This window comes from Mustelus asterias, unplaced genomic scaffold, assembly GCF_964213995.1.
Source record: "Mustelus asterias unplaced genomic scaffold, sMusAst1.hap1.1 HAP1_SCAFFOLD_1982, whole genome shotgun sequence".
In the NCBI taxonomy this organism is placed as follows: Eukaryota; Metazoa; Chordata; class Chondrichthyes; order Carcharhiniformes; family Triakidae; genus Mustelus; species Mustelus asterias.
Window position 1 is genome coordinate 18,567 of NW_027591927.1, and position 18,934 is coordinate 37,500.

The window sequence follows — 18,934 nt, forward strand, 5'->3', positions numbered from 1 at the left end:
TAAAAGTTGGTGAGAGTTGTTGTGGACATGCCAAATTTCCTTAGTCTTCTGAGAAAATAGAGGCATTGGTGGGGGGACCAGGACAAATTGATGGTGATCTGGACACCTAAAAACTTGAAGCTCTCGACCCTTTCTACTTTGTCCCCGTTGATGTAGACAGGGGTATGTTCTCCTTTACGCTTCCTGAAGTCGATGACAATCTCCTTCGTTTTGTTGACATTGAGGGAGAGATTATTGTTGCTGCACCAGTTCACCAGATTCTCTATCTCATCCCCGTACTCTGTCTCGTCATTGTTTGAGATCCGACTCACTACAGTGGTGTCGTCAGCAAACTTGAAAATCAAATTGAAGGGGAATTTGGCCGCACAGTCATTGGTGTACAAAGACTATAGCAGGGGGCTGAGAACACAGCCTTGTGGGGCACCGGTGTTGAGGATGATCGTGGAGGAGGTGTTGTTGCCTATCCTTACTCATGGTGATCTGTGAGTTAGGAAGTTCAGGATCCAATCGCAGAGGGAGGTGCCGAGGCCCAGGCCACGGAGCTTGGAGATGAGTTTCGCGGGAATAATAGTGTATCTTTGGACACTAAGGGGCAATTTAGCATGGCCAATCCATCTAACCTACACATCTTTACTCACTAAGAGGCAAAGATATGTAGGTTATGTGGATTGGCCATGCCAAATTCTCCCTCAGTGTACCCGAACAGGCGCCGGAGTGTGGTGACCAGGGGGATTTTCGTAGTAACTTCATTGCAGTGTTAATGTAAGCCGACTTGTGACACTAATAAATAAGCTTTAAATTTATGCTGGTGAATTCACAACCGTCTCAGTGTTGTGTTGGCAGTGGGGGAGTGGGTGAATTTACCACCCTCTCAGTGTCAGGTTGGCAGTGGGAGTGGGTGAATTTACCACCCTCTCAGTGTCAGGTTGGCAGGGGGAGTGGAGGGAAATACAACATTGAGACGTCAAGTGGGTCCATTTTGACTTTATTTTGTGCATTTTGTGACTGTACTTGAGTTTCTATAATATTTACAATGGGGAGAAACTGTTGGGGTTGACGGGGGGGTGGGGGGGGGGTGGAGGGGGTGGGCAGCAGGACTGGGGGGGAAATGGAAATGCAGTTTGGAGATTGGCTGGAAATCTCACGCTACGTTTCGGAAAAGCTTCAGAAGTTCAGCTCCCAGTGACAGGGTCCCTCCCTTGGGCGAGGCTGGGCCCTTTAATCGCCTCTCTAACTTTGACCCAGAAGAGCTTCTGAGCTTCCAGTTCGGACGGCCACTGGATGTAGGTCTTCTTCCTCATCACCTTCCTCATCCGGTGGTAGGTGGAGAGCTCGGCATCCGGGATCTTCTCCAGGAAGACAAGGATGATGATATCCCTGAGTTCATGGAACAGCCTGTAGCTGGCCAGCTGGAGCTCCATCGAGCACCATTCGCTGTCCAGGTAGCTACGGCTCATCACGCAGATGGTCTTGCGGCTCTGGTAGATGCTGTCCACAATGTTGTCAATGATGTACTTCCCCGGTTGGAAGTCCCGGTGGTGCAGGCACAGCCTGAAGTCTTCGGGCCCCTCCATCTCCAAGCTTGGCACTAGCTCTTGCAGCACCCAACCCTCATCATTGGAGTTGTAGGAGATGAACGCGTCGTATGTGTAACTCTGCCCATCCTCTGCCCGTCCCCTGTGGTCGTTGAACCAGGAGCGCAGAATGTAAAAGCCATATTTGGCGTGCCAGTACCCCTTGCTGTAGAGCACGGGGGCCAACATGGATGCCAACAAGATGGGCAAGGTAATTTGGAACATCAGATGCCCGATATCCAAGTAGCAGACACGGGCGTCAAACTTGTGCAGGTATTCAGTTGACTGGTCCACACAGGTCTGGTTGTAAAAATAGACCACCTGGACCCTGGGGTTGGAGGGGGACCAGTTCTTGAACCAGCTGTTGGCGCAGATGCAAGGGAATGGGTTCTTGCGTAAATCCAGGTAGGCCAGGGAAGGTAGGCGCTCCAGCACGGTGCTGTTGATAGTCTGAATGGCGTTCTTACCCAGGAAGAGCGTCCTGAGGTTGGGCAGGTCCCCAAAGATGTTGACGGACATGAAACGGAGGCCCACGTTCTCCAAGTTGAGCCTCTTCAGCTTCTGAAGGTTCTTGAAGGTCCTGGGACTCAAGCTGTGGACCCCGTTGTAGGAGTCGGACATGGAGAGCATCCTTAAGTTGACCAGGTCTTCGAACACGTCCTCGGACAGTGACATTTTATTGTTCCCTATGTAGAGGTCCCTCAGGGAGACCAGGCCTTTGAAGAACTCTGGGGGGATGATATTGATGCCGTAAGGCTGCTGGGATTGTAGCTTGAGGATGTAGAGCTTGGTCAGGTTGACGAAGGGAGACCTTGCCACCAGGCCGGTGTTGTACCGGATCCGATTGTTGTCCAGGTCCAGAACTCCCAGCCACGGCAGCTGGCTGAAGATCTCACTTGTGATGTGGCTGATGTAATTCCTATCCAGGTAGAGTTTGGACAGACTCCGCAACCCGCTGAAGGACCGGCTGGTCAGGTTTCGGATCTTGTTGCCCCCCAGGTCCAAGATGTCCAGCTGTCCCAGGCCGGAGAAGACCTCCTGGAAAATGATAGAGATGCGGTTGTTCCTGAGGTTGAGGCTCCGGAGGCTCCGGAGGTCGCGGAAGGTCTCCGAGTAGATGTCGGTGATAAGGTTGTTGTCGAGTCTGAGGTGCAGGAGGTGGGTGAGGTTGGAGAAGGCCGCCTTGGAGATCATGGCGACATTATTAATGTTTAGCATCAAGTTCTGGAGACGGGGGGCGTAGGAGAAGGCGTGACAGTCGATGTTAAAGATCCAGTTGTAGCGGAAGGAGAGGCGGGTTAGTTTGGGGAATGTGAGCACTGACTTCCCATCCTTGAAGCAAGAGGGTAGCTTCTGGATCTTGTTGTGTTCCGCCGCGAACGAGGTGACTCGCTTGGGCCCGGGGACAAAGTCAAGGCAGCCAACTGAATTGAGCAGATTGTGTGACAAATCCCAGGCTCCGACGGGCGGGCACTGGGCTAGGGAACGGGTAGCGAGGAAGGAGATCCGATTATCCTGCAGGACCAGACGCTCCATCGGCCTCCCGCCCAGACGGCCGCAGAGGTCAGCGAGCTTCCCCCGGCTGCCCAGCCCTAGGCCGGAGTACTGAACCCTCCGCAGGTCCAGCCCACCGGCTCGGAGGAAGGCAGTGACGTTCAGGGGGTTGTGGCTGACGATCAGGAGACGGACGTTCGTCAGGTCAACATTGGCGAAATCAGAAGCCCGGGCGAGTTTATTGGAGGACAGGTCCAGGGTGAGGTTGAGGTTGAGGAAGTTGTGCGCGCAGTCGAGGGCGGCAAGGGAGTTGTTGGAGAGGTTGAGGGACTGGAGGGAGGGCGGGAGGGGGCTGGAGTGTCGGAGGGACCCCAACCGGTTGTTGCCCAGGTCCAGGTGAGTCAGGTTGGCGAGGGCGGTCACCGCCTGGATTGCGCGGGAGAAATTCCAAAGCTGGTTGGAGCCCAGGATGAGCGTCTGAAGGTTGGCCAGTGAGACCAGGGCGTTGGGCTCGATGGTGGATAGGCGGTTGTGGTGGAGCAGGAGGTGGCGCAGTTGCCCCAGCCCGGGGAAGTCGGACGGCGCCAGGCTGGCGATGCTGTTGTAGGAGAGGTTGAGGGTCAGGAGGTGGCTGAGGTTACGGAAGGCGCCACAGCAAGCGCTCTCGAGGCGGTTGCAATCCAGGCGGAGGGTGAGTAGGCCGGGTAGGTGGACAAAGCTGCCCGCCTCCAGGTGGGTCAGCCAGTTGTGGGAGATGTTAAGGTGCAGTGCGCTGGGGGGCAGGTCTGCCACAGCACTGGAGACCCGCGTCAGGAAGCGGTGGATGCAACGGAAGGTGCCCGGGTGGCTGGCGTCCTGGATGCAGTTCCTGAAGCTGTAGGCTGGCACCGTGGGCCACGCCAGCACCAGACAAAGGCAGAGAAGCCGCAGCCCATTGGCGTTCCATCTCGGCATGCCCGCTGCCCTGGGGCTGCTGCTGTTTGAGCGGGAAAGGTTACTGGAGGAGTCGTTCCCGAGGTTTTGTGTGCCTGGAATTAGGGTAGATTTCAATGGTTAATTCGGTCAAGAAATTTCACAAAGCTTTTCTCCAATGATCGTCACCGGTGCCACTTTACCACCTCGCCGTGCCTGCCATCAGTGCGGCAAGCTGGGAAAATACTGCACGGAGCCAACAATCCCATTCAGACCCACGCCCAGCGGTTCCCGATCACCCCTGCCCCTTCCAAGTGGCGCAAAACTGCCTCAAGCCCAGAAAGGGTGCCAACCTTACTGGCATGAGATGGACCGGATTTCAATTGGGAGGGGGATCGGCCTGTATGCTTCCCACCCATCCTCCCTCCCAGCTGCTTCCACCCACCTCACCCACCCCCCCCCAAACCGGACCCCCCGCCCCCCCCAACTCTCCAGCAAGATGTCACGCCACCGTGAGTTGCTACTGGTCAGCACAAGTGTAGACCTGGCGAGCTGGTCATACCGGGGAGGAGGGGGGGGGGGGGGGGGGGGGAGATGGGGGGCAGTACCCACCTGGCAGTGCGGACCAGACACCCTGGCAGTGCTGACTTGACACCCTGGCCGTGCCCAGCAGACACCTCAGCAGCGGACATCAGGAACTGCCAGTGTGCCGGTGGGGGGGTGAGGGTGATGGGGGCGTGGAGTTAATGATGGGGACGGGGCTATTTAGAGGGGCTATGCAGGGGGGGACAATGCAGAGGGGCGATGTGGGGGCCCCAAGCTATTTAGTCCATCGCGCTTGCACCAACAACACTCCGAACCCAGGCCCTATCTCGTATCCCCATGTAGTTACCCTGCTAATCCCCTTGACACTAAGGGACAATTTAGCATGGCCAATCCCCCTAACCTGCACATCTTTGTGAAGGGGGCGGGGAGGGGGGGGTAATGTTTGGGGGGAGAGGAGGTGATGGCCTGAAGGTATTATTGCTGGACTATTAATCCAGAAACTCAGCTAATGTTCTGGGGACCCATGTTCGAATCCCGCCACGGCAGATGGTGGAATTTGAATACAATAAAAAATATCTGGAATTAAGAATCTACTGATGACTCTCAACTGCCCTCTGAAATAGCCTAGGCAAGGGCAACTCCGGATGGGCAATAAATGATGGCCAGCCAGCGACGCCCATGTCCACAACAAAGCAGTCACAGCACTTAGGATGGGGTCTTCTGATTTGGTCAGTGGTTAGGGATAGGAGGAGGGTGGGCGGGGAGTGGTTTTGAGTACGAGGGAGGTCGATAAGGGGTCCCGGAGGGCTGGAGTCGAGAGCTTCAAAGGTAATAATGTCTGGATTATTCCCCCAACCTTCCAATTTGTATGTGGGCCTCGCTGGTCAGGCCCAGCATTCACTCCCCATCCCTAATCACGCCCCTGAGAAGGTGATGGGTGAGCCGCCATCTTGTACCCGCTGCAGTCCCTGTGTGGGGTAGGTACACCCACAGTGCTGTTAGGGAAGGAGTTCTGGGATTGTGATTGGACATCAGTCTGTCCCTGTGTGGGGTTGGTACGCCCACAGTGCTGTTGGGGAGGGAGTTCCAGGATTGTTATTGGACATCAGTCAGTCCCCGTGTGGGGTAGGTACACCCACAGTGCTGTTAGGGAGGGAGTTCCAGGATTGTTATTGGACATCAGTTAGTCCCCGTGTGGGGTAGGTACACCCACAGTGCTGTTAGGGAGGGAGTTCCAGGATTGTTATTGGACATCAGTTAGTCCCCGTGTGGGGTAGGTACACCCACAGTGCTGTTAGAGAGGGAGTTCCAGAATTGTTATTGGACATCAGTCAGTCCCTGTGTGGGGTAGGTACACCCACAGTGCTGTTAGGGAGGGAGTTCCAGGATTTTGACCCCAGTGACAGTGAAAGAACGGCTGATATATTTCCAAGTCGGGATGGTGAGTGGCTCGGAGGGGGAACTTTCTGGTGGTGGTGTCCCTCATGTGTCTGCTGCGCCTCCCCCTTGTCCTTCTAGATGGTAGAGGTGGCGGGTTTGGAAGGTGCTATTGAAGGAGCCTTGGTGAGTCGCTGCGGTGCATCTTGTAGATGGTACACACGGCTGTCACTGTGCGTCGGTGGTGGAGGGAGTGAGTGTTTGTGGTTAGCGTGTCGATCGAGCGGGGCTGCTTTGTCCTGGATGGTGTCGAGCTCCCGGAATCTGGAATTAAGAATCTACTGATGACCCATTGTCGGAAAAACCCATCCGGTTCCCTTTAGGGAAGGAAATCTGCTGCCCTTACCCCAGTCTGGCCTACATGTGACTCCAGAGCCACAGCAATGTGGTTGACTCTCAACTGCCTCTCCAAGGGCAACTAGGGATGGGCAATAAATGGTGGTTTGCCCAGCGACGCCCATGTCCCATGAATGAATGAAAAAAAGTCATAATAATATGGGTCAGGGTGAAAAGGTTGCTGTGCAGGTCAGCTTGGTAGAGGGGAAGGAAGTCTGCTGCCCTTGTCCGACGAGTGACCCCAAAACCACAGCAGTGTGGTTGGCTCATGACTGGAAATGCCCTGGCAAAGACTAACTGGCTCACCACCAGCCTCTCAAGGGCAATAGGGCAAGGGCGTCAAAGACAGAAATGGTTCCCTCTTATGAAAGCCTGAAAGGACAATTTGACTTTCCCGTATGATAATTAAATCATCCATATTTATTGCAGTGACATTAATTCTTGACCTACACTTGACCTACACTTGACCTATGCTATCTGTGTGCCACTGTAAAGTATTCCCACGAGCGACTTCTTTCCCTGGCTATTTCTAATATGAATAAAGAACACAGAACACTCCAGCACAGGGACAGGCCCTTCGGCCCTCCAAGCCTGTGCCGATCATGATGCCCGACTGAACTAAAACCGTACGCACTTACAGAGTCCGTATCCTTCCATTCCCATCCTATTCATGTATTTGTCTAGTTGCCCCTTAAATGCCGCTATCGTACCCGCTCCCACCCCCTCCCCGGGCAGCGCGTTCCAGACATTCACCACCCTCTGTGTAAAAAAACTTACCTCGCACATCTCCTCTAAACTTTTCCCCACGCACCTTAAACCTATGTCCCCGAGTACTTTTCCACCCTAGGAAAGAACATCTGACTAACCACTCTGTCCATTCCCCTCATAATCTTGTAAACCTCTATGTTGTGGCCATTACGGAGACGTGGGTAGAACAAGGACAGGAATGGTTGTTGGACGTTCCGGGGTATAGATGTTTCAGTAAGTGTAGGGAAGCTGGTAAAAGAGGTGGAGGAGTAGCATTGTTAATCAAGGATAGTTTAACGGCTGCGGAAAGGCACTTCGAGGGGGATCTGCACACTGAGGTAATATGGGCTGAGGTTAGAAATAGGAAAGGAACGGTCACGTTGTTAGCAGTTTACTATAGGCCCCCAAATAGTAATAGAGATGTGGAGGAAGAAATTGCTAAGCAGATTATGGATATGTGTGGGGGTCACAGGGTAGTTGTCATGGGGGACTTTAACTTTCCAAATATTGATTGGAACCTTTGTGGGTCAAATAGTTCGGATGGGGCAGTTTTTGTGCAGTGTGTGCAGGAGGGTTTCCTGACACAATATGTGGATAGGCCGACAAGAGGTGAGGCCACATTGAATTTGGTACTGGGAAATGAACCGGGCCAAGTGTTAGATTTGGTTGTGGGAGAGCACTTTGGAGATAGTGACCACAATTCGGTGTCTTTTGTTATTGCAATGGAGAGGGATAGGGCCGTACGGCAGGGTAAGGTTTACAATTGGGGGAGAGGTAATTATGATGCGATTAGGCAAGAATTAGGGGGCATAAGTTGGGAACAGAAACTGTCAGGGAAAGGAACTAATGAAAAATGGAACTTATTCAAGGAACAAATACTGGGTGTCCTTGATAGGTATGTCCCTGTCAGGCAGAGAGGAAATGGCCGAGTGAGGGAACCATGGTTCACAAAAGAGGTGAAAAGGAAGAGGGAAGCTTATGTAGGGATGAGGAAACAAGGTTCAGATGACTCGATTGAGGGTTACAAGTTAGCAAGGAATGAGCTGAAAAAGGGGCTTAGGAGAGCTAGGAGGGGACATGAGAAGTCCTTGGCGGGTCGGATCAAGGAAAACCCCAAGGCTTTTTACTCTTATGTGAGGAATAAAAGAATGACCAGGGTGAGGTTAGGGCCGGTCAAGGACAGTAGTGGGAACTTGTGTATGGAGTCAGTAGAGATAGGTGAGGTGATGAATGAATACTTTTCTTCAGTGTTCACCAAGGAGAGGGGCCATGTTTTTGAGGAAGAGAAGGTGTTACAAGCTAATAGGCTGGAGGAAATAGATGTTCGGAGGGAGGATATACTGGCAGTTTTGAATAAACTGAAGGTCGATAAGTCCCCTGGGCCTGATGAAATATATCCTAAGATTCTTTGGGAGGCAAGGGATGAGATTGCAGAGCCTTTGGCTTTGACCTTTGTGTCCTCGCTGTCCACGGGGATGGTGCCAGAGGACTGCAGAGTGGCGAATGTTGTTCCTCTGTTTAAGAAAGGGAATAGAAATGACCCTGGTAATCATAGACCGGTTAGTCTTACTTCGGTGGTTGGTAAATTGATGGAAAAGGTCCTTGGGGATGGGATTTACGACCATTTAGAAAGATGCGGATTAATCCGGGATAGTCAGCACGGATTCGTGAAGGGCAAGTCGTGCCTCACAAATTTGATTGAATTTTTTGAGGAGGTAACTAAGTGCGTTGATGAAGGTAGGGCAGTTGATGTCATATACATGGATTTTAGTAAGGCGTTTGATAAGATCCCCCATGGTCGGCTTATGATGAAAGTAAGGAGGTGTGGGATAGAGGGAAAGTTGGCGATTGGATAGGTAACTGGCTGTCTGATCGAAGACAGAGGGTGGTGGTGGATGGAAAATTTTCAGACTGGAGGCAGTTTGCTAGCGGAGTGCCACAGGGATCAGTGCTTGGTCCTCTGCTGTTTGTGATTTTTATTAATGACTTAGAGGAGGGGGCTGAAGGGTGGATCAGTAAATTTGCTGATGACACCAAGATTGGTGGAGTAGTGGATGAGGTGGAGGGCTGTTGTAGTCTGCAAAGAGACATAGATAGGATGCAAAGCTGGGCTGAAAAATGGCAAATGGAGTTTAACCCTGATAAATGTGAGGTGATTCATTTTGGTCGGACTAATTTAAATGTGGATTACAGGGTCAAAGGTAGGGTTCTGAAGACTGTGGAGGAACAGAGAGATCTTGGGGTCCATATCCACAGATCTCTAAAGATTGCCACTCAAGTGGATAGAGCTGTGAAGAAGGCCTATAGTGTGTGTGGTGAACCATAGATGGTTACCACTATGAGTACTGAACCATAGATGGTTATCACTATGGATACTTGTACATATGTTACTCTTGTTACTGTTGGGGTTAGGGTTGGGGTGTTCCACCTGTTGGTATTGTTCTGTGGTACACTCCGGTTGGCTCCGCCTACCTATAGGAGTATAAAGGTCACTGCACTTCCTAGTGACCCTTTAGTCTGGGATTGTATTGTTAAGCAGTATGCTCCATTCTTGTTGCTAATAAAAGCCAATATTTCCCGGGTACGATCCAGCCTCCCGAGTGAATTAATCGCGCATCAGTGTGTTAGCTTTTATTAACAGGGGGTTGGAGTTTAAGAGCCGTGGGGTTATGCTGCAACTGTACATGACCTTGGTGAGACTACATTTGGAATATTGTGTGCAGTTCTGGTCACCTCACTAGAAGAAGGATGTGGAAGCGCTGGAAAGAGTGCAGAGGAGATTTACCAGGATGCTGCCTGGTTTGGAGGGTAGGTCTTATGAGGAAAGGTTGAGGGAGCTAGGGCTGTTCTCTCTGGAGCGGAGGAGGCTGAGGGGAGACTTAATAGATGTTTATGAAATGATGAAGGGGATAGATAGAGTGAATGTTCAAAGACTATTTCCTCGGGTGGATGGAGCTATTACAAGGGGGCATAACCATAGGGTTCATGGTGGGAGATATAGGAAGGATATCAGAGGTAGGTTCTTTGCGCAGAGAGTGGTTGGGGTGTGGAATGGACTGCCTGCAGTGATAGTGGAGTCAGACACTTTAGGAACATTTAAGCAGTTATTGGATAGGCACATGGAGCACACCAGGATGATAGAGAGTGGGATAGCTTGATCTTGGTTTCAGATAAAGCTCGGCACAACATCATGGGCCGAAGGGCCTGTTCTGTGCTGTACTGTTTTATGTTCTATGTTCTATGTTCTATGAGGTCCTCCCTTCAACCTCCGTCGTTCCAGTGAGAACATTAACATGCATTAATAGAATATACAATCTGTATTGGGCAGAGGGCAAGTGCTGTGGGGCGGCACAGTGGTGCAGTGGTTAGCACTGCTGCCTCACAACGCCAGGGACCCGGGTTCGATTCCCGACTTGGGTCACTGTCTGTGTGGAATCTGCACTTTCTCCCCCATGTCTGCGTGGGTTTCCTCCGGGTGCTCATGTTTCCTCCCACAGTCCAAAGATGTGACACAGACACACAGAGAGATCTGGGCGTGCAGGTCCACAGATCCTTAAAAGTGGCAGCACAGGTGGAAAAGGTTGTGAAGAAAGCATTTGGCATGCTTGCCTTCATTGGGACGGGGCATTGAGTATCAAAGTTGGCAAATTCTGTTAACGTTGTATAAAACATTGGTTAGGCCACATTTGGAATACTGTGTCCAATTCTGGTCACCACACTATCAGGAGGATGTGGAGGCTTTGGAGGGAGTTACAGAAAAGGTTTACCAGGATATTGCCTGGAATGGAGGCTATTAACTTTGAGGAGATATTGAATAAACTGGGATTGTTCTCCCTGGAAAGACGGGGGCTGTGGTAAACCACTGTTAGCTTATTGCCTGTGTGTGTGTGTGACATGCCTGGACATGCCCTGCCGGCCCTGCCTGAGACTCCTCCCCCCCTCTGGTCCAGCTATAAAGGTGACTGCTCCCCACCCCCCTGCCTCAGTCTCTGGACCAGTTCATCGGCATGGGTGTGCTCCAAGTCTTTCGCTCATAAAAGCCTATTTGTTCTTGCATATAAACTAGTCTTTGCTTGATTGATAGTGCATCAATTTTATTAGCAAAAGTTTTGGGATGGAGCAGATACTAAAACCCGATAGACTCGAATTGGGTCCCCAAGCTGTAGGAGCCTCTAACAGCTTCGATCACTGGCTGCGATGTTTCAAAACCTTCCTCTCCGCCTCCGTTGTTCGGACCGAAACCGACAAGCTACACGTGCTCCACGCTCGGGTAAGCGATCAAGTATTCTCGATGATCAGAGACACTGAAACTTACAAGGATGCGATCGAACTTTTATCAGGCCCGAAGTACAACGGCTCCTAGGGGAGAGGATCATTGAGGCCAGTACCAGCCCCTGGAGGGCCCAAGTAGTAGTTGCTAAGACTGGGGAGAAACACCGCATGGTCATTGACTACAGTCAGACCATTAACTGATACACGCAGCTGGACGCGTACCCCCTTCCCCGCATATCTGACATGGTTAATCAGATTGCGCAATATCGTGTGTTCTCCACCATCGACTTAAAATCTGCACACTACCAGCTCCCTATCCGCCCAGAAGACCGCCAATATACTGCCTTCGAGGCGGATGGTCACCTCTATCACTTCCTTAGGGTCCCCTTCGGCGTCACCAACGGGGTCTCGGTTTTCCAGCGTGAGATGGACCGAATGGTAGACCAGAACGGGCTGCGGACCACCTTCTCGTACCTGGATAACGTCACCATCTGCGGCCATGATCAGCAGGACCACGACGCCAACCTCTACAAATTCCTCCACACCGCCACACTCCTAAATCTGACCTATAATAAGGAGAAGTGCGTATTCCGCACACGCCGCCTCGCCATCCTTGGTTGTGTTGTGGAAAACGGGGTCATCGGTCCCGATCCCGACCGCATGCGTCCCATATCGTTCCACCCACCTCACCCCCGCCGGACTCTTTTTTAAAAGCAGGGGGTGAATGTGGTAAACCACTGTTAAGCTGATTGCCTGTGTGTGTGTGACATGCCTGGGCATGCCCCTGCTGACCCTGCCTGAGACTCCTCCCCCCCTGGTCCAGGTATAAAGGTGACTGCTCCCCACCTCCTGCCTCAGTCTTTGGACCAGTTCATCGGCATGGGTGTGCTCCAAGTCTTTTGCGAATAAAAGTCTATTTGTTCTTGCATACAAACTAGTCTTTGCTTGATAGTGCATCAGGGCTGAGGGGCGATCTGATAGAAGTTTATGAAATTATGAAGGGTATGGATAGGGTGAACAGTTGGAAACTTTTTCCCAGGACAAAAATGATAATTACACGGGAGCACAAGTTCAACTGGGAGAGGTTCAGTGGAGATGTGCGGGGGAAGTTTTTTACACAGAGGGTGGTGGGGGCCTGGAATGCGCTGCCAAGTGAGGTGGTTGAGGCAGATACGTTAGCCACATTTAAGACTTATCTGGATAGAAACATGAACAGACGGAGAATAGAGGGATACAGGGATTGTTCTCGATAGGACAATGTGATCAGCACAGGCTTGGAGGGCTGACGGGCCTGTTCCTGTGCTGTACTGTTCTTTGTTCTTTGTTGTGTGCTGGTTAGGGTGCATTGGGCTGTGCTGAATTCTCCCTCAGTGTAACTGAACAGGTGCCGGAGTGTGGCGACTGTTTTAATTTGATTTGATTTGATTTATTATTGTCACATGTATTGGGATGCAGTGAAAAGTATTGTTTCTTGCGCACTATACAGACAAAGCATACCGTTCATAGAGAAGGAAAGGAGAGAGTGCAGAATGTAGTGTTACAGTCACAGCTAGGGTGTAGAGAAAGATCAACTTAATGCAAGGTAGGTCCATTCAAAAGTCTGACAGCAGCAGGGAAGAAGCTGTTCTTGAGTCGGTTGGTGCGTGTCCTCAGACTTTTATATCTTTTTCCTGACGGAAGAAGGTGGAAGGGAGAATATCCGGAGTGCGTGGGGTCCTTGATTATGCTGGCTGCTTTTCCCGAGGCAGCCGGAAGTGTAGACAGAGTCAATGGGTGGGAGGCTGGTTTGAGACTAGGGGGTTTTCACAGTAACTCCATTGCAGTGTTAATGTAAGCCTACTTCTGACTAATAAATAAACTTTAAAGAAATCTATTCCTGAACTGTGACCAACACTCACGTTTAAGGTCAGTCTATGAATACACCCAATTACAGAAAGGACAAAATCGCTGTAGAGAGGAGGTTGACCAGGATAGTGCCACCTAGGACTGGGATGATTGCGGCTGGGAGGAAAGATTGGAGAGACTGGGGTTGTTCTCCTTGGAGGCTGAGGGGAGATCTGATTGAAATGTACAAAATTGTAAGGGAGCCTGGAGAGAGAGAGATGAAATCATTGAACCCCTACAGTGCAGAAGGAGGCATTGAGTCTGCACTGACCACAATCCCACCCAGGCCCTATCCCCATAACCCCACATATTTACCCTAGCTAGTCCCCCGACACTAAGGAGCAATTTAGCATAGCCAATCCACCTAACCCGCACATCTTTGGACACTAAGGGGCAATTTAACATGGCCAATTCACCTAACCCGCACATCTTTGGACACTAAGGGGCAATTTAGCATGGCCAATCCACCGAACCCGCACATCTTTGGACACTAAGGGGCAATTTAGCATGGCCAATCCACTTAACCTACACATCTTTGGACACTAAGGAGCAATTTAGCATGGCCAATCCACCTAACCTGCACATCTTTGGACACTACGGAGCATTTTAGCACGGCCAATCCACTTAACCTACACATCTTTGGACACTAAGGTGCAATTTAGCATGGCCAATCCACTTAACCCGCACATCTTTGGACATTAAGAGGCAATTTAGCATGGCCAATTCACTTAACCTGCATATCTTTGGACTGTGGGAGGAAACCAGAGCACCCGGAGGAAACCCACACAGACACGGGGAGAACATGCAAACTCCACACAGACAGTGATCCAAGCCGGGAATCGAACTCAGTGTCAGTGGCTGGGGGGTGGTGCATAGCTTTGAAGCGCGCGATAAAATGATTAGAGAGGATTTGGGGAAAAGCTTTTTCACCAGAGGCCGGTGGGAATCTCAAACCCATTGCCTGAAAGGGTGGTAGAGATGGGGAAACCTCAACTTGTTGCAAAGGTGTCTGGATAAAGCAATGGTAACCACAGACCAGTTAGTCAGTGCGTTTCTCAATTCCTGACTTGGGTTAAAACTTGGGCGGCGCAGTGGCACAGTGGTTAGCACTGCTGCCTCACAGTGCCAGGGACCCGGGTTCGATTCCCAGCTCGGATCACTGTCTGTGTGGAGTCTGCACATTCTCCCCGTGTCTGCGTGGGTTTACTCCGGATGCTCTGGTTACCTCCCACAATCCAAATATATGTGCGTTAGGTGGATTGGCCATGCTGAATTGCCCCTTAGTGTCAGGGGATTCGAAGGGTAAATACATGGGGTTGCGGGGATAAGGCCTGGGTGGGATTGCGTTCAGTGTAGATTTGATGGGCTGAATGGCCTCCTTCTGCACTGTGGGGATTCTACGATAAATTCTCTGGTTAACACTCAACTAGAAACTGCCCAGAAACTCAAACAACTATCAGTTAAAAAGGGAAGTTGCCTCTGCCAGGCATCTTTGAGGAACTAACGATGTATTTTCATTGTCTTGTGGTTCACTGAAGCAGAATCCGTTTCCATAGCTGGTTATTCCTGGAACAAGTCACGAGTCTGTTGCCAGGGGCTTATAGCTTGTGGTGGGGGAGGAGAGTGGGGTGCTCTGGGTTGGGACACTCCAAATCAAGTGTGGTGGACCAGGGGTCTCCCGCTCTTACCACCAGCCATTGGCATGCTTAGATGGATGTTACAGGTTGGCACATACAGCCTCTTTGACTGCACTACCAACGCACCTTCCTTGGCCATCAAGTCCTAGAGGTGAGACTCGAGCCCGGAGCTTCTGGTTCAGAGGCAGTGATGCAGGAACTCCCAGCGGCACATCGATGGAACCAATCGAGTGAAAGTTGGGTTAGTGGAGTTCCGGATGATAACAGAGATGGCTTGTTGGTGAACTGAGGGTTTTGGATGTGGACAGTAATGAGACCAGTGTTGTAAAGATGGTGTTTGTAAAAAAAAGCATTGCATGGTGCCTTTAAAGAGCTGTGTTATTTTGGGAAGTTAAAAATAAGTGCGGGTGCAAATGGTGCCAGTACACAGACTGAAACATCAAAAGCCAAACAGTAGTGTTTCCAAGGCTGTTTTTGAATTTTAGCCAATCAGTTTAAATTCGGCACTTAGATACCAAGCACCTATTAGATTTGAAATTGATGTTTTGGTAACCTGAGTACCAGTTATATTGTGGGAAATATTGATATGTCACCAGGGGTATAAGAGACACGGGGCGGTGAGACAAACTGGGAGAGCACTTGTCACCTGTCACCGCTCAGAGCTCCAGAACGAGGGAGACTTGCCCACTCTCATAGCTGCATTTATGTCTTAAAAGAAAGCCTGATCTTGATAGTGAAGATGGTAAAGAAGACAGAATATTCCGGAAGTCGACAAACCTGGTTGTAATTTAGAGAATGACTAAAAAATTCTATTTTTTTTGTTAATGAGTGGGAATTGTATTTATCTAAACAGCATTCCATTAGAATCATGTGTTATCCAGTTTGTTAATAGTTTAGTTATCCTATTCCCTGTTAGTCAGATACATAATGGCGGCATGGTAGCACAGTGGTTAGCACTGCTGCTTCACAGCTCCAGGGTCCCGGGTTCGATTCCTGGCTCGGGTCACTGTCTGTGTGGAGTTTGCACATTCTCCTCGTGTCTGCGTGGGTTTCCTCCGGGTGCTCCGGTTTCCTCCCACAGTCCAAAGATGTGCGGGTTAGGTTGATTGGCCAGGTTAAAATTGACCCTGAGATGCGTAGGTTAGAGGGATTAGTGGGTAAATATGTGGGGGTAGGGCCTGGGTGGGATTGTGGTCGGTGCAGACTCGATGGGCCGAATGGCCTCCTTCTGCACTGTAGGGTTTCTATGATTTCTATGATAAAATGTTTCTTGTTGATTACTCAGGTAGTTATTTTGATTTAATCACAAAAAGTTGCTGAAGCTCAGATTGTACTTATTTCTCACCCACTTATGAGGTGAGGTATTTCCTCGACTTCAGGAAGTGTAAAGGAGAACATGCCCCTGTCTACATCAACGGGGACGAAGTAGAAAGGGTCGAGAGCTTCACGCTTTTAGGTGTCCAGATCACCAACAACCTGTCCTGGTTCCCCCCCGCCCCCACCATGCCGATGCTATAGTTAAGAAAGCCCCATCAATGCCTCTACTTTGTCAGAAGACTGAGGAAATTTGGCATGTCAGCTATGACTCTCACTAACTTTTACAGATGCACCATAGAAAGCATCCTTTCCACATGTATCACAGCTTGGTATGGCTCCTGCTCCACCCAAGCCCGCAAGGAACTACAAAGGGTTGTGAATGTAGCCCAATCCATCACGCAAACCAGCCTTCCATCCATTGACTCTGTCTACACTTCCCGCTGCCTCGGGAAAAGCAGCCAGCATAATCAAGGACCCCACGCACCCCGGACATTCTCTCTTCCACCTTCTTCCATCGGGAAAAAGATACAAAATCTGAGGTCACGCACCAACCGACTCAAGAACAGCTTCTTCCCTGCTGCTGTCAGACTTTTGAATGGACCTACCTTGCATTAAGTTGATCTTTCTCTACACCCTAGCTATGACTGTAACACTACATTCTGCACTCTCTCCTTTCCTTCTGTATGAACGGTATGCTTTGTCTGTACAGCGCGCAAGAAACAATACTTTTCACTGTATCCCAATATATGTGACAATAATAAATCAAATCTATGTACTCTATGAACGGTATGTTTTGTCTGTATAGCACGCAAGAAACAATACTTTTCACTGTATACTAATACACGTAAGTAGGCCCACAACACGAGGTTAAAGTCCAACAGGTTTATTTGGTAGCACGAGCTTTTGGAGTGTTGCCCCTTCATCGGGTGAGTGAAGGAGCGGCGCTCTGAAAGCTCGTGCTACCAAATAAACCTGTTGGTCTTTAACCTGGTGTTTGAGACTACTTACTGACCTACCCCAGTCCAACGCAGGCAACACCACATCATACTAATACACGTGACAATAATAAATCAAATCAAATCAAATAAAATTATCTTTCAATGGTTAAGTGTTAGTTCTCTGAGAGGGGGGGTCAAGCTCCACTTTATAACACCAGGCTGAGGCAAACTTGTTTGCGGGGCAGTATCATGGTGAGGTGGTGAATGGATGTTAAACGATGGAACTGCCCTGAGCCAGCAGTGTGAGAATCATCCATTTCACAAGCCAGGATACCAGAATTCAGATTTCCAGTCAACACGAGGTTACAGGGAATGTGTAGCCATGAAGCGAATCGTCAGGGAACATTAGCAACAGAATATCGAGTCGAGGTACAAACCTGAGCGGGAAACCTCCGACCTCTTGGTGTCGCTGCGGAGAATGAAGTCTTGGCTGAGCGCCAAATCCTCACTGGCAGTGGGGCAAGAAGGAATAAGATCGAAAACACCCACCCATTGTGGGATCAAACAACTCAAAGAATCAAGAAGGAGTTCTTCAGTCACTCAACAGCCATTCGCCCAATTGTGGCAATTCTAGGCGTTTGACACATGAATACAGAAATAATCACACCGCCCCGCTATCTCCCCATAGCCCTGTATCAATCCCCAAACTAATCCCAATGCCCCGCTCTCTCCCCATAGCCCTGTATCAATCCCAAACTAATCCCAATGCCCCGCTCTCTCCCCATAGCCCTGTATCAATCCCAAACTAATCCCACTGCACTGCTCCCTCCCCATAGCCCTGTATCAATCCCAAACTAATCCCAATGCCCCGCTCTCTCCCCATAGCCCTGTATCAATCCCAAACAAATCCCAATGCCCCGCTCTCTCCCCATAGCCCTGTATCAATCCCCAAACTAATCCCACTGTCCCGCTCTCTCCACATAGCACTGTATCAATCCTCAAACTAATCCCACTGCCCCACTCTCTCCCCATAGCACTGTATCAATCCCCAAACTAATCCCACTGCCCCACTCTCTCTGCATAGCACTGTATCAATCTCCAAACTAATCCCACTGCCCCGCTCTCTCCGCATAGCCCTGTATCAATCCCCAAACTAATCCCACTGTCCCGCTCTCTCCGCATAGCACTGTATCAATCCCCAAACTAATCCCACTTTCCCGCTCTCTCCCCATAGCCCTGTATCAATCCCCAAACTACTCCCACTGCCTCGCTCTGTCCCCATAGCCCGGTATCAATCCCCAAACTAATCCCACTGCCCCGCTCTCCCCCCATAGACCTCCTGTTAGGCAGTGGTGCTAACCACTGTACCACTGTGCCACCCGAAGGAAACAATAGTTTTCACTGTATCTCAGTACATGTGACAATAATAAATCAAATCTATGTACTCTATGAATGGTATGCTTTGTCCGTACCAAAATCATTTCTGGTTTTGAGCACCTCTATCATACCTGCTCCGAGGGGGATTAATCCCAGATTCTCTCAGTTTCCTGACGTTAACTGTAGCACCGCTCCCCCCTCTCATCCTTTCTCCTGCTCTGGGTAACCTCCTCCACAGCCCCTCGAAGGCATTTCTCTCCAATATCTGTGTGAGCAACACAGCACCCGGAGGGCATGTTTGAATGGTTTTCCGTGAGTATATCTCACCTGCTTCTGGAGATGTTGAGAGCCGGAGTTGGGAGTTTGCACTGGGGATGATCCGACCCGGGGGTTTGCTGCAGTTCTTTTGTTTTAATAGTTAGAGGGGATGTGGATCGGATACTGTCAGCTCGCAATGGAAGAT

The 18,934-nt window shown here is 50.4% G+C and overlaps 1 protein-coding gene across 1 annotated transcript; it reads right to left on the reverse strand.

The window, feature by feature from the left end:
* Positions 1 to 1,090: 1,090 nt before the first annotated feature.
* On the reverse strand, positions 1,091 to 18,909 carry LOC144489066 (uncharacterized). Its single transcript, XM_078207019.1, has 2 exons — positions 18,799 to 18,909; positions 1,091 to 4,096 (listed from the first exon to the last, which is right to left on the reverse strand). The coding sequence occupies exon 2, from the start codon at positions 4,020 to 4,022 to the stop codon at positions 1,173 to 1,175; it is 2,850 nt and encodes a 949-aa protein (XP_078063145.1). The 5' UTR covers positions 4,023 to 4,096; positions 18,799 to 18,909; the 3' UTR covers positions 1,091 to 1,172.
* Between the last annotated feature and the right edge of the window lie 25 nt (positions 18,910 to 18,934).